General features: G+C 31.5%; 1 protein-coding gene across 1 annotated transcript; it reads right to left on the reverse strand.

Moving 5' to 3' along the window:
• LOC107918988 (transcriptional regulator SUPERMAN) lies at positions 1–1,693 on the reverse strand. Its single transcript, XM_016848536.2, has one exon. It carries the CDS (start codon positions 1,490–1,492, stop codon positions 662–664), a length of 831 nt encoding a protein of 276 aa, XP_016704025.1. The 5' UTR covers positions 1,493–1,693; the 3' UTR covers positions 1–661.
• Positions 1,694–14,214: the final 12,521 nt, after the last annotated feature.

Raw genomic sequence — 14,214 nt, forward strand, 5'->3', positions numbered from 1 at the left:
TGCATAAATGACCCTTTTATCATCTGTTATTTTCCTCGTTCATATCTATAAATGTTTGGTAAACGTACCAACAACGGACTCAATCTAAATGCACCCACAAATGGCCTTCTTCTCCTTTTAACTTTTTTATATATATATACCCACACACACAAAAACAACTGACTCAATCTAAATGCACCCACAAATGGCCTTCTTCTCCTTTTTAACTTTATTATATATATACACACACAACTGCCTTCTATCTTGTGATAGAAATAATCCCCACGGAAATATATGCCCAGAGAAAGAAACACTGTACCTACTGACTCTGATTTCTTCAGAAAAAACCTGTCACTAGAAAATGATACTGCACTGCATTCACTTACATCACCCCTATGAAACCCTAATATATATGTTTTCATTTATTCTTATATTATATATATAATAAATTTATTTACAGGGTGCTTTTCTGTTTTTTTCTTTTACTTTTTTATTTTTCATCTCAGTAGTAAATGAAAATTTGTTTATATCAAACATTGAAAAAACAAAAAAATATCTCACAAGAAGTTAATCAAAATTAACTATCTTACACATCCATTACCACTCTTCCTTCCTCAAACTGCAGGTAAAATTATATGAAGAAAAGGGAAATTTCACACTCACTGTCTTTGATTTTTGACCGTCAAGATGGTGTTGGTCTTTGCCCTAGTCGAAGCTCTAGATCAAGCTCTTCGATTGATGTTTCCATGCTGCTGATGTTATTATCCGCCGATGAAGAATTATGCAATCCCGGAGGTGTTGCTGGATAATTTATATACGGTTGTGGTTGTGGTGGTGCCATCAAGTTGTTTGAAGGATAGGGTGACATAGAGAGAAGAGGGGGGGTTGAATCTAGGGAGCATGGGTTCATAGATGGAGAATTGAAAACCCCATTAGTGGTGGGGATTTGGTAGAGGAGGCAGAGGCCGCCATCGGAGACGAAATCTTGAGTAGTTGATGATGAGGTTTGATTGATTAATGGAACAGTAGGAGCAGGTGGGTGAGTTTGGTGAAGGCGAGCCCTGTCACGGCGGTGCACATTCATGTGACCCCCAAGAGCTTGAGCTGAACGGAACTCCCTTCTGCAAAAAGTGCAAGTATAAGACCTAGGGGGCCAAGTTGTGCCCATAACATTACCTGTGTCCTGGGCAAAGGCCCTGACCTCCCACGAATCATCGTCAGCTGCTTCTTGAGGGTTCCACACCCAGGAGGCTGCCATTAGGTTCTGGTTGTGTTGAGATTGAGCTAGCTTTTGAAGTTGGGTCAGTGAGAGAAGGCGAAGGTCAGCAGCCATGGTGGTGGTAGCAACATTTAAGATAGGAGATGGAGAGAGTTGAGGGGGAAATGGGTTAAATATAGGAAGGGAATGGGGGGTGGTTAAAGAGGGGAAAAGGTAGAGACAAAATAAAACCCTAACACCGGGCATATCACCCAAATGTTGTAGCAAAGCATTTGGATTGTTGCAACATGTCATTTATAATAATTGAAGTTTGCCCACTCAACTCAACTAGCTATCCTATTCCTCTGTGTGTGTGCACGCACATTGCCATACTTTGCCTGCAACGCCAACTCTGTTTGCTGCTTCAATTTTTCTTCTTCTTCTTCTTCTTCTTCTTCTTCTTCTTCTTCTTCTTCTTCTTCTTCTTCTTCTTCTTCTTCTTCTTCTTCTTCTTCTTCTTCTTCTTCTTCTTCTTCTTCTGTTCTTTCTAAAATATAACATTTATATTTTGCAAATGTTTAAATCTAAATCAAATTTTAGTTTTGGTTTTTCACTTTTTATACTTTAATTTGAAGTAATTAATAATATTATAAAATAAAGAGATGAAATTATACTAAATTAATTTTAAAAATTAAATATCAAATTTAAAAATAATAAATGATGAAACCTAACATAACTTTAAATCGACATATTAACAAAACCTAAGTAAATCTTTTTTAAAGTAAAAGAAAATAAATAAAATTTTGGATGAAATTATCCCAAATTAATTATAAGGATCAAAATCATAATTTAAGTTTAAATCTATATATGAATTACACAAGACCTCATTAAAGAAACAATCTCAGTGCGTGAATCTTTGTAGTGGATCAAAGCGCAAAATTTTGAGCAGGCAACTGTTGAGCTTGATAGCATGGAAATCTTTATTTCTTTGATTTAGGACTCTTGAGTTTGGATTGCATGTTAGAAAAGCAACTTCTTTCGATGGATTCATCATAATGCTAATAAAGTTACTCATTTGTTAGTTAAGGTGATTTTATTATATGTAAACCCTGCTATTTGGTCATCTCTTCTTTCTTGTATTCACTCGATTTTGATTTTGAGATTTCAAGAGACAATAGGACAAGATGTATGAAGCAAGTTTGTTAGCTTGGATTAATATATTCTAATCTTGGGATCTATCTTTATTTCCTGATTATTAATATATTATTATTTTATTTAAATAAAAAAGTTTAAAATAAAAACTGATAGATAAAATTTTTTGACAAGTGACATCACAGAATTTATAATCCCAATATAAATTTATACACGGATCGTGCATCAATTTTTTTTAAAAAAAAATATAAATAATGTTAATTTCTTTTAAAAGTTGTAACTAACTACATTAATAATTTAAAATCAGAATAAATTATTAATCAAATAACTTAACTAAACTTAAACTCAACTAGCTAACTCGCATATAATTTTTACATTATGATGAGAGTCAAATCTTGGTAGTTAAAATTTTAAGATATCAACCTTACCAACAACGCCAATATATACCAAAATAACAGGTTAAAATATAATTATTTATATATAATTAAATTTTTATTTAGTTTGATCTTCTTATAATATTCTGTGGTTGGAATTAAAAAAAAAAAGAAGACATCCATCAAAAATGAATATAATAAATTATCATTTAAAAAATTATTAACAATAAAATATGTGTGCCCTATCCTATGCATTCTCTCTCTCAACTAGAATGTGGACTGTCAATACATTTTATAAATTAGGATCTAAATTCTATATTTTGTTGGTTTTTAATTGTTGCATGCATTAACACCAATGTATTCAAGAAAACCTGTTTCTTTTTTCATGACCAATAGACAAATCTAACATATAGAGAAAAATATAATGAAAACACTTGATTTTTTTTTAAAAAAAAAGTGGAAAAATAACATAAATAATAGTATTTAAATCTCAAACTTATAAAAGTAATTAAATATCAAACTTAAAAAATATTAATTATATAAAAAAGATAATTAAGGTAAGTTAAATGACATAGCGGTTTTCGCCAAATTCGAGTAAACCGAGAAACACGCTCTTTTAATCTTACTTTTTAATTAATTATTCACCCATTGTTTGCAACGTCCTGTTTGATTTTGAGTTTAGCCACCAATTGTTGCCGTATCCTACTACAAATTGGATCTTCCCGCTAAACTAACAAGTTGACTTTTAAGCAGTTTGATTCAATTAACGAGGTTTACTTATGGGGACAACCTTTTAATCATAATCTTCTGCCTTACAACTTTCCAAAAGGATATTCTTAGTGACAGAAGGTTATCCCATTTCCACTTCATAAATTCCAAGATAATTTTGTGTTGGGTTTAATGTCCATTTTTCCTGGTTGTTGTTGTGCTGTTTTTTTGACACTAAAAACCTTCGTCATGAAAGCTTTAAACCCATGCATAGATAAAATTTATTAGCTGTATCATATATTTAAATAAATTTAATTCTAAAAATAATGAATATCTATCAAGTCTTAGATTTTTATTTTTATATATGCAAGGTGGACAAAGATAAATAGCCAGTAAGAAAAAGTCAAAAAAGAAGTGAAGGGTGCGGAAACGGAGTCACTTCAAGTAGCTGTATGAAATCCATACTATATTATTAATTATCCCCTTAATTGTATCTATCTAACCAAGTGATGTTTTAGTATTGAGGCTGAGGAAAATTCTTAATTAGTTTAACAAAGATTGCACATCAAAGAATTTGTTCCCACGATATCCAATTGATAAGCCTGTTTATCTCTTTCATTTGCGTACCAATCTATCTGTCGCTTCTCTCTATGTCAATTTGGGTGCTTTGCTTCTTTGAGAGTTTTTCAACATTATTGTTTTTCATTATTTTAATACGATATTGAGAGTGAAAATGGGTATCACAGTTTGAGCCTGCGTTAAATAATTATTTGATAAAAAAAACTTTAACCATCCACTATAAATGATTTGTAAAATATATTCTAATTTAATTTAATTACGAAATATATTTAAAACTATAAAAATAAATTTATTAATATTAAGAAAATTTAAAAGTTCTTAATTTGATGATAAACCATTTAGAGTGTTAAAATATTAATATCATAAACACAAGGGCGGCGCCCCCTCCCTAAAGTAGAAATTTTTACATTTAGTTTTTTTTATAATTTGAAAAAATTTAAATTTGTATATGAGAAAATTACATTTTGACCCTCAAGAATGAAAAAAATTTGATTTAATGTTTTCAAAACTGTAAGGATATAGCTATTAAAATTGTGAAATTTCACTTTTGCTATCATAAAAATATGTAACTTTATTCCAGCTCCCGTCAAAATTTTTTTTGACTTTACCCCTACATAAACATTTAATTGATTGAAAAAGATACTCAATATGCAGAGCTAATAAAATTAGTGATTTTTGAATTACAAATGTTATCAAATTTAAAAAATATAAAAAAAATGAAATAAAGAAAACCTAGACTTCACAAGTGAAAAAAAATCATATATAAAAATTAAATAAATTTTGATTGAAACGGCTGAAAGTTTAAAAAAAAACTCATATAATATCTATTATTTTATAAATAAATAGATTTTAATTATTGTTGAAATAAAATTAATATCTAATTAATTTGTGACACCAATTCAATTTAGAGAAAACCAAATATAATTTAATGAGCCCTTTAGTACCATCCCTTAAATTTGCCTCTGCTTAATAATACGTAGAATGATAAAGTATTAGAGTTTTAATTATAAATAGATTTTTTGTTGCATAAAAACCATTTATAGAATAGATTTATGAAAAAAAATTAGAGTTGATTTTAGTTGAAATGTTAAAGTTTAGATATGCAAATACAAAATTCACGCTTTTTATTATATGTATGTATTTTTCTAGATTTATCAAAATGAAAAAAGACATAAATGTTATCAAAATAATATTTATTACTTTGTAAAATAAATAAATTTTTAGTAATTTTTTAATTAAACTAGAACATAAGTGACACTAACTCAATTAACGCTAATATTTATAAGTAAGTAAGGATTATCCCAAATGTATTCATGGTTATATACAAAATTATTAATGGTAGTTAATGAAAAAATGAGGTATATTCAAATATATATATATATGAATGAGATCTATTAATCTCATTTTTGAAGGTAAAAATTCCACCGCATATGAATTGGATAATAATCCTATAAATAATACATATATATATAGTTATAATTAATCATTATAAAAAATAAATTTGGAGATTAAATTTTCAACTTTTTCTCAATCAGAGCCGCAATAGAACGCCAAAAAACTGTTGAATATCTAAATATTTTTGTGTAATAAAAAAATGAACACATGTTGGTTTCGGGGGTAACTCATCTTTTCTGTTCTCCAGTAACAAGAAAAATGGCAGTGAAGGGTCAACATCCCCACTGACGCATTTCACTTCTTTCTCAACGATGTTTTATTTATTTTTCTATTAGTGTGAATTACGAGGTAAAGATTTATATTGAGAATAAATTATATTTTGTTTATTAAAAGTTGAGTAAATTAATTTTTTTATATTAAATTTAAAGATAAAATTATTTTTTATTAAATATTTATATTTATTTTTATTATTAAAAATTAGCATGACTGACATGACAAGTCATGTGTACCATATAGAAACTAGGTTTTAATAATATAAATAAATAAAATTTTTAATAAGAGGGTTAGTTTGCTTTTTGATCTAATGTGTATGGACTAATTTGTCGATTTATTAAGTAGAGATGGTAAAATACAATATAACTCCTAGTACAAGAGCCTTTGTGTTACTTTTACCGAATTTAGATATTAGGTAAACACATTTAATTTTAGTTAAAGTTAGAATCTAATCATATCAAAAATTTAAATTAAGATGATTTTTTTATTATCAATTTTTTTTTACAAAACTTGAATTTAAAGATGTGTTTGACTTGTCGAATTTTAGATTAAGTTTTGTAATAAGAATTTTTTTTGATTTATTTAACTAGAATGTAAGATTATTTAAAAGCAAATTTTATTAAATTATCCTTGTTATAGGATTTTTGTTTTTATAAGTTATAAAAATTCTCATAAAACTATAATAAGTTATGAAATTTATTTTTATTACACCTAACATATTGAAAGTCTTAATATCAACTTTCAAATTTTATGTTGTATTTAATACAGTTTGAGGTTCCTAACAAATTTAAGAACTTTAAATTTGTTAATGTTTGTGGCAATTTGAATTTTGTATAGTCATGTAAGTTATTATAGTGTTGTTTGTAAATTGTATAAGATAAAAAAAATGAACTTTATTTCCAAAAAGTAAAACCACAACTAGTAATCAAAATTACTCAAATAATTTCATAAAAATTAATCAAATAAATTCAAGTGCATGGATTAGTCCAACATCAAAATTCAAAATTTATTAAAAAATCATTTACCCAAAACATTTAACAATCAATGCAACAACTACATAATATGAAGATAAATGATATTTTCATCTAAAATTTGAGATTTCACCCGAAATCAGATTATAAGGAGATGATGAGATGTAAGATTTGAGAAATGTAAAATAAGTCAATTATCATAATCTCATCTTAAAATGTATAAGATTGGAGGAACTAAAGGTGTTGCTAAGAATTGACCCAACATGCGTTTCATCCCTTTTAACTCGTACCTATTTCTTTTCGGTTTTCAGTGTTTCCAAGTGGTAGCTGGTAAGTATAAAAAGATTGGTCTTAAAACATAATAATACAGGCCCAATATATACCTGATGCCTATGTATACGAATGAGGCCCATTGCCCAACTGTCCAGTTCCATTGCATGACCTACAGCTATTTCTCATTTACTGCAACAGGTTGGATGCAATGTTAAAACAATTGCACGATATTACAGATCAGCCGACACTTCGATATAAGGGTTCAGGTTTTTGGTTATGGAAAAGTGATAAATTCAACAGTTTACTGCTGAAATTGGTGACAATGAAATCCATTTTAGAGTTAAGTACTGATATCCCACTTTAGTTGTGATTTTACTTTCACGCAGTTCTAGCTTTCAAACCCATTTTCTACAAAACTTTTTGAGAAATTTTAAAGCCTAGCTTCAATTCAGTTTAGCTGCTCCTTTCCCGGATTTTGTTCTGAAAAAAGCATTAAAAACAATAAAGAGATGAAAAGGAAAAGGAGGATATGGAGATTGGAGACCCACAAAATATAATTCAAGTAGGAATGAGTCCTTGTACCGTGAATTGTGGAAGTACCCGAAAAAGTATTTCCCCTCTGTTCAGTCTGCAGTTGCCCAACGGAACCTTTTTAAGTAAAAAAAAAAAGCTGAACCTCTGATGAGATCTCTTGGCCTCCATCAGACACCAACAAAACTGATCCACCCCTTGTTTGTCTCTTATTGTTTCTTACTCATACAGCTGCCTGATGTCTCTCTTGTCTATGCAATCAAACATCCCCATAATGCATTAAAAGGTCAGTGCTTGTGCTTCCATCTCAGTGCTAGTGCTTCCATCATTCACTTTCTTCCCCCCCCCTCTTTTATTTTCCCTCTTACACCCTGTTTTATTGGTTAGAGGAAATGATTTCTTTGAAAATATTATGTTCATGGTTTCTATTTTAGCATTTGTTTGTTATTGATGGGTTCTCCTGCAAATTTAGAAAGATGCCTTTGTTTATTCGCTATTTCATTCGGAGAAATTCCCCATGGCAGTTGCCTTGAACAGTTTGGGGTGTGATTTGTGATTTGTTTCCTTGTTTCACATGTGTATATTGAAATGATGTCAATTATATTTATTAGTAATAGTCAGAAACTGAGAAGCTGTTATTCACTGACAATGACCATGGCTTGCATCAAGCTTGTCCTATGCTTGTTTATTTCAGTGTACTTGTGTAGTTTTGTCCACTATCATGACGAAAACAACGTAACCTTGAGTGGCATGAGAGGGGATATTGAAATGTATACATTCATATGTGCTTTTCTATACAAATGCCAACATCAATCATTGTTTTGGTACTCCTCTCACAGCTCATTTTATCTGGACATACCTGTTTATGTTTTTAGTTGTTTGCCCATATACATGGAATTTTGTTTAATTACAGATGATTATAAGAAATGAAGTGTGTCTGAATTGAAGGTGTGTTCCGGAATTAAACAAAATTCCATGTATATGGCCAAACAACAAAAAACATAAAAAGGTATGTCCTGATAAAATGAGCTGTGAGAGGAGTACCAATGAGGGGTATTGGAAATGAAGGACTTGTACTTTTGTTTTGAATTCCCCACTTAAAACGGTTTCCGTCCATTTCTAAATCTAATTTGAGTTTCGACATCCAACACCTGTTCATTGCAAAATGGAGATCTTATTTGAGGTTTAGGTATCAATGCACTCTCTTTTAGTAAATTTGTTGGCCAATTTTCTATTGAGATATGGGAAGTGTTGATGTATAACATATGTTTGATCCAACATAAATGTTTTAATCAGTTTTAGTTGGAATTAGAAGTCTGTCTAAACTTTTTTCTGGTAGTTATTCAATCATTTGGAGCACTTTATAGATGAGAAAGAAGAAAGGCTATGTTTTGGAAGTTTGAAGTTGTGCCCCGAGGAATGTGTTCATTTATCATAATCCATTCCTATTGAACATTGTGCAAGTGCATCTTTGTTATTTTTGTGTGCTTTCAGAGATCATGGAAAATACATGAATGACTGCTAGGAGGCATGGATAGTTTCAAGCCTTAAACGGATTGGGGGATTGGGCTTCCATTTTAGCTTGTTAAGTGTACTTCTTACCATTTACCAATGACTTACTGGAGTTTACTGTTGGTTGTTCATGGTTTAGGGTGTCTGAATTCTGTAGTGGAAAAGGTTTGTAGGAGGTCAGTAGATGTTATTATGAAGAACTAAACTCAGTTTCAACCCATTGTGCTTTGATTGTCAGTATCTCTATGCATGTATTCTCAATAAGTATGTTTCAGAAATTACAGAAAATTTTATCGGTCCATGTGTTATGGAGTTCAAATAGCATTTGTGGTTTTGAAGGTTGAATTCATTTTTGTCCCATTGGGACATTAACTTTTTTGGATGATAATGTCCATTAACTTGGAATTAAGGAAGATGATGCTCTTTTCTATTTGATATTTTTTATCAAAGAATGTATGGCGGTATTCAATAGAAGAGAGAGGTAGTCTTTATCATGATGACCTCTAGAGAAGAGGATTTTGGAGTTGAAGCATGTTGAAGATTTGGATTGCTAGATTTCTACCTTTATAATGATGGAAAAACCAACTTCTAGATTTGAGGTCAGATATTTTAGAGTTAGGCAATAGAAAGGCATTGAAGCGGATGAGTTTAGATTCCTTGTGAGCGTATGGGATTGATTACAGGAGATGGCTGAAGAGTTTTGTTTTTCTTTACTCTCATTTGAAAGTTTCAACAAAGCTTGCTTTTCAAGGATTCGTATACTCTTATGAACGAGAATGTAGGATCACAATCCACGGGTGGATCAGGATTTTGTAATGTCTGAATTAAGTTAAATGTTGGGGGGGGGGGCATAAGCTCCTCTTAGCTACTAGGAGTAACTAACCTTCATGGATGTGAACTTTCTTTGAGCAGTTAGTTTCTTATGTACATGATTCTGAAGCATAATATCCAATTCGTAGTATCATGTTCATTTTTGCTACCAAACTGTCCAAGAAATCAAATCCTATTCTTTCGTTGCCTTATGGTGAGCTTGGATGTTCCAGGGTCAACTGCCTTCTGTAATTACAAATTAGCAGTAGTGGACTAGCTATCTACACTCATGTTATAATTCACTGTAACCTCTAACACCAGTCAAGCGGATGAAATGGTGGATAACGGAAACTTCTAGGATCATTTAAGTTAATTGCAGCATCAAACCCCTTAATGCTGATTAGATTTATGTACAATCCCCTCATTAGCTCTGAGTCTCGGCTTATGTGGAGAGATGGACCTTTGTTTCCATGTCATATGCTTCTTTCAGCATGGAGATACAGTTGAAATCGACAGTTCCCTAATCCAGTTTAATTTCTTCTTTATAACAGATAACTTGTTTACTTTTGGTCTTTTTTTTTCTGCCTCAATGTCTAAATTACTCATTTAAGAGTGATTATCTTCTAATCGCACACAGTTATGCCTTGTTTATTGCAGTATAAACAAATATAAGAGCATATAAACAAGTGATATATAGTGATGAGTGCATATACAGGTAATGGATGTGTTATTTTGTAGGCATGTTTCGTTTCGAGTTCAATATAGAGCTCTAAAGGTCACTGCATCTTCATTGTTTCTTGTTTTCTGGGGCTTAAATGCAACTTTTTGTGAGTGTTTTCTCTCTGAGCTTTAAAACTTTAAAGATCCTCAATAACTTTGTACTAGTTATTGGAAGCGGATGAAAGACGCAGTCAGCTAATAGAATGTTTGATGCATAGGATGATTGATACCTATGTAGGATGCCATTTATCCTATGTTTGGTGCATACTGGATATTTATGCATGCGTTTGTATTTGATGCTCGCATAGTGTACATTTATATATACTATCAGTGAATCAGATGATAATAGCAATTTGATTTTTAAAAAAAATTAATCAATTGGTAAAATTTAATCCTACTCTTAATCCTTTCACTCACTCACCAAACATATGAGATAAAATGACATTATTTAATCTAATTTCATACTATCCAAGTCATGATTCTGTATGATGAACGCTCCCTAAATATATTATCATTGCGCAAATATTGATGGCTTTGAAATGGTATATAATTGAGCCTAATGATAACAAATGCAGCCATGGAGGGCTTGAGCGAACCGGTATATTTGTTGTGTTTTTGGACTTTTTTGAGGATATAAATCGTCCCTTTTTCGACCAAATCCATAACCACACCTACACTTAAGTTTCTTTTCTTTTTTTTTTAGAGAATCGAACAAACCATGCAAAAACCTAACTGCACTGCAATGCTAAACCAGATGTGTGTTGTTTTCTCTCATGATCAAGATTTTTTAATTTTTATTAAAAAATGTCAAGAAAAATATATTATGATTATAAATTAACGGCAGATAATTGTGTCACAATCGTAGCTGAGACTGTCGTGCGTTTAATTCATTATTCCTTAGTAATTTATGTTCATTAACTACTCATCATGGCTCAAGCTATCTCCTTGAAGCAACTTAACTGCACGGGCACAAATTCAGTATAATTATTGATCTCCGTGAAGGCAGCAGCTTGCTCAGCTTGTTAACCTAAGCAAGCCAACCATTCTTAGTGACGGACAGACCTCATGTCTTTCTTCCCCGTAAATGTTGGTACACACAAATTGCAAGCAAAGCAGCTGCCCAGGTAGGTTGACCTTGGGGACTTAACAATCCAATAGATGAAGCCTTAGCCGTTGTGTTTAGGGTTGGAGTCCATTATAAGTTGCGAGGGTGTTGGGCTGTCGGCACAAACAAGCCACCCAACCAACGCTGCAAACAACAAATTAAAGAGCGTTTCTCACGGCACTATCTACCATCTACCCCAGCTTGCATTTGCATTTGCATATGCTTTCCGCTCCTCCTCAAAAGGAGACCCTCTTCTTTGGCCTCTTTTGGCTCCATTAGCTAAGCTTTCTTTTGCTTTTATCCCCATTTACACATTATTATATACTCTTAATTAGTCCTATTATAATCTTTTCTTGTTTTGACTTTTAGTTGTCCTTTGTTCAATTAGAATATTGGGAAACGATTCCTGTTCCATTCATTAAAGTCTTCTTGGAAGAAAAAAAAGAAAAAACTCAATCTAATAAAGCTTTCAAGGGGTTCACATGTAAAGGTACAGATAACCATGAGAAACAAAATCCTGCTTATAGACTTAAACAACATGGTAATTGGGTCATGAACATATATTGCAAGTTGGGATTATAAGTTGGTAAATTAGGGTTAAGTATCAGAAGAGAAAGTACAAAATTTTGCACTATGCCCATGGTGGGGGCACCAGATCTGAAATGTGGAGATGCAAAACTGGTGTCACGTGGGAGCATGGATATAATAAGCCCCGAAGCCCCAAAACCCCACATGGGAACGCATTGAACTTTGAGCCTCCTCTATAACACGTGCTCATGAGTCTCACAAACTACAATCCTAGGCCTAGCTGCCTACTCCGTGGTCCATCCATGGCAATGCCAATGGCTGATCTGAACTGAACTTGCTCTATGTGATCTCACTGATTTTCTCTTTTTTCTTTTTGAAGAAAACACAGCTTACCTTAAACGTGAACTGAATTTAATAAATTTCTATGTTCATTTTTGGATAAACACAAACTTAAGCTATATGTCATGATCATTGTGCAAAGCTGACCTAAAAGTAAGGGAAATATAGTTTAAACAAATGCATGAACATATCCTGCATTCTAGGGAAAACACCCATTGAAAGCAAAAAACCTTGCTTTGATACATAAAAAGCTGCAGCATCTATCTATGAAGATATAAAACAATATGAACATCATGTGAAGGCCAAATGCAACTGGTTCATGCCATGCACTCATTTCTCTATTCTAACCCCCTTAACTGCAACATCATTTGTGTCGTGTCTCTTATACTTAGGACCCTAAATAAAAATTATGAGCCGACAGACCGTTTATATGTTTATCCCAGGAACGTTTATCGATACAAAGCAAAAGGTTTCTTAAAATTATATTAGGTTTTCCCAGATTATAATATTGCTTGAACTGTTTTTCTTTTTCCTTTTATTAAATAACTTATGTGTATCATTCTTATCTAATTATATGTTTTATTTAGCATGAAGAATGTGCTTTAGCTGTGGCAATGGATGAGGAGACAATATTTGATTACTGCATATACAATGGTTGATAAATATAAGTTATTAACTTAACAATCCCGAAGAATATAAAATAATAAAAAAATTGCCTTGATTTCTTGACCATATTTTTAAAAAACAATCCTTAATCATACCAGTGTAATTTCATTGTAGTTGTACCTACAGGTAACCAATGTTTTAGTAGTAAAGCAAAGTTGGGAAAATAGAGAGAGCCCTCCCTCCTCGTCCCGGTCCAATCAAAATGATAATAAAACGACAACTAAGTCTTAATCATCCATGTGGTTCCCTCATGATCATGGTGTTGTACCCATGATATATTTTTATTTATAAATATTTTTTTAACTTTTCCTTTATGATTATTAATGTTGTAAACACAATGGAATCTGTGTATGCGTCAATGGGTTTTGTTTATGCAAATAGGTTTTTATCGTCTTTTTTCTAAGTGTAGGGTCTTTTTGAAAGCTACAAAGGAATATTAAAAACAAATTATATAATCATTGATTGAATAATGCATCTACATATGATGTTTTACAAGTTGGCTTTAGTGAAGCATTTTTCAAAATGATGTTGATGAGTTTTCAAGCCTTCCAAAAGCAATTAGCACAGCTAATATGATTCACTATGGAATTGTTTGCTGAGACAGATTAAAAAAGCTTTAATTAGTACTACTTTTTTTTTATTTAAATTTACATGATCTTCGCTGGCCCTGTAATCTTGGTATCAAATGACCATTTCACTGTATGATGATAAAAAAGACAGTAGCATATCATGCATGCATGGTAACCTATTCTTGGAGGAAGAGTTTATTTGAGAGTCATATGATGTCTGAGAATAAATTTGAGTTGGGAAATGAAATTCTAGTACTAATGAAATATCTGAGATTTGAGTTAAGGTTTTTAGGTGCTTTAAGTTCAATCAAAACCATCAAAACTTAAGGATTTTAACTAATTAAAGTTTCTTACTTTTTTTCTTCTGGGTCCTGATAAAGTACGTGCAAATTAAAGCAGATATGGTAAGAGTTCATAGTCATGGTTGTTAACAACGTATTCACTTCATCCTTGAATCTCTTCCACAATTGCTTGCTGGTTAAGCATTTAAAACATAAACATTTAAAAAAAAAAAAAGGAAGTATCCTAGTTT

The sequence above is a fragment of the Gossypium hirsutum genome, chromosome A08 (assembly GCF_007990345.1).
Source record: "Gossypium hirsutum isolate 1008001.06 chromosome A08, Gossypium_hirsutum_v2.1, whole genome shotgun sequence".
In the NCBI taxonomy this organism is placed as follows: Eukaryota; Viridiplantae; Streptophyta; class Magnoliopsida; order Malvales; family Malvaceae; genus Gossypium; species Gossypium hirsutum.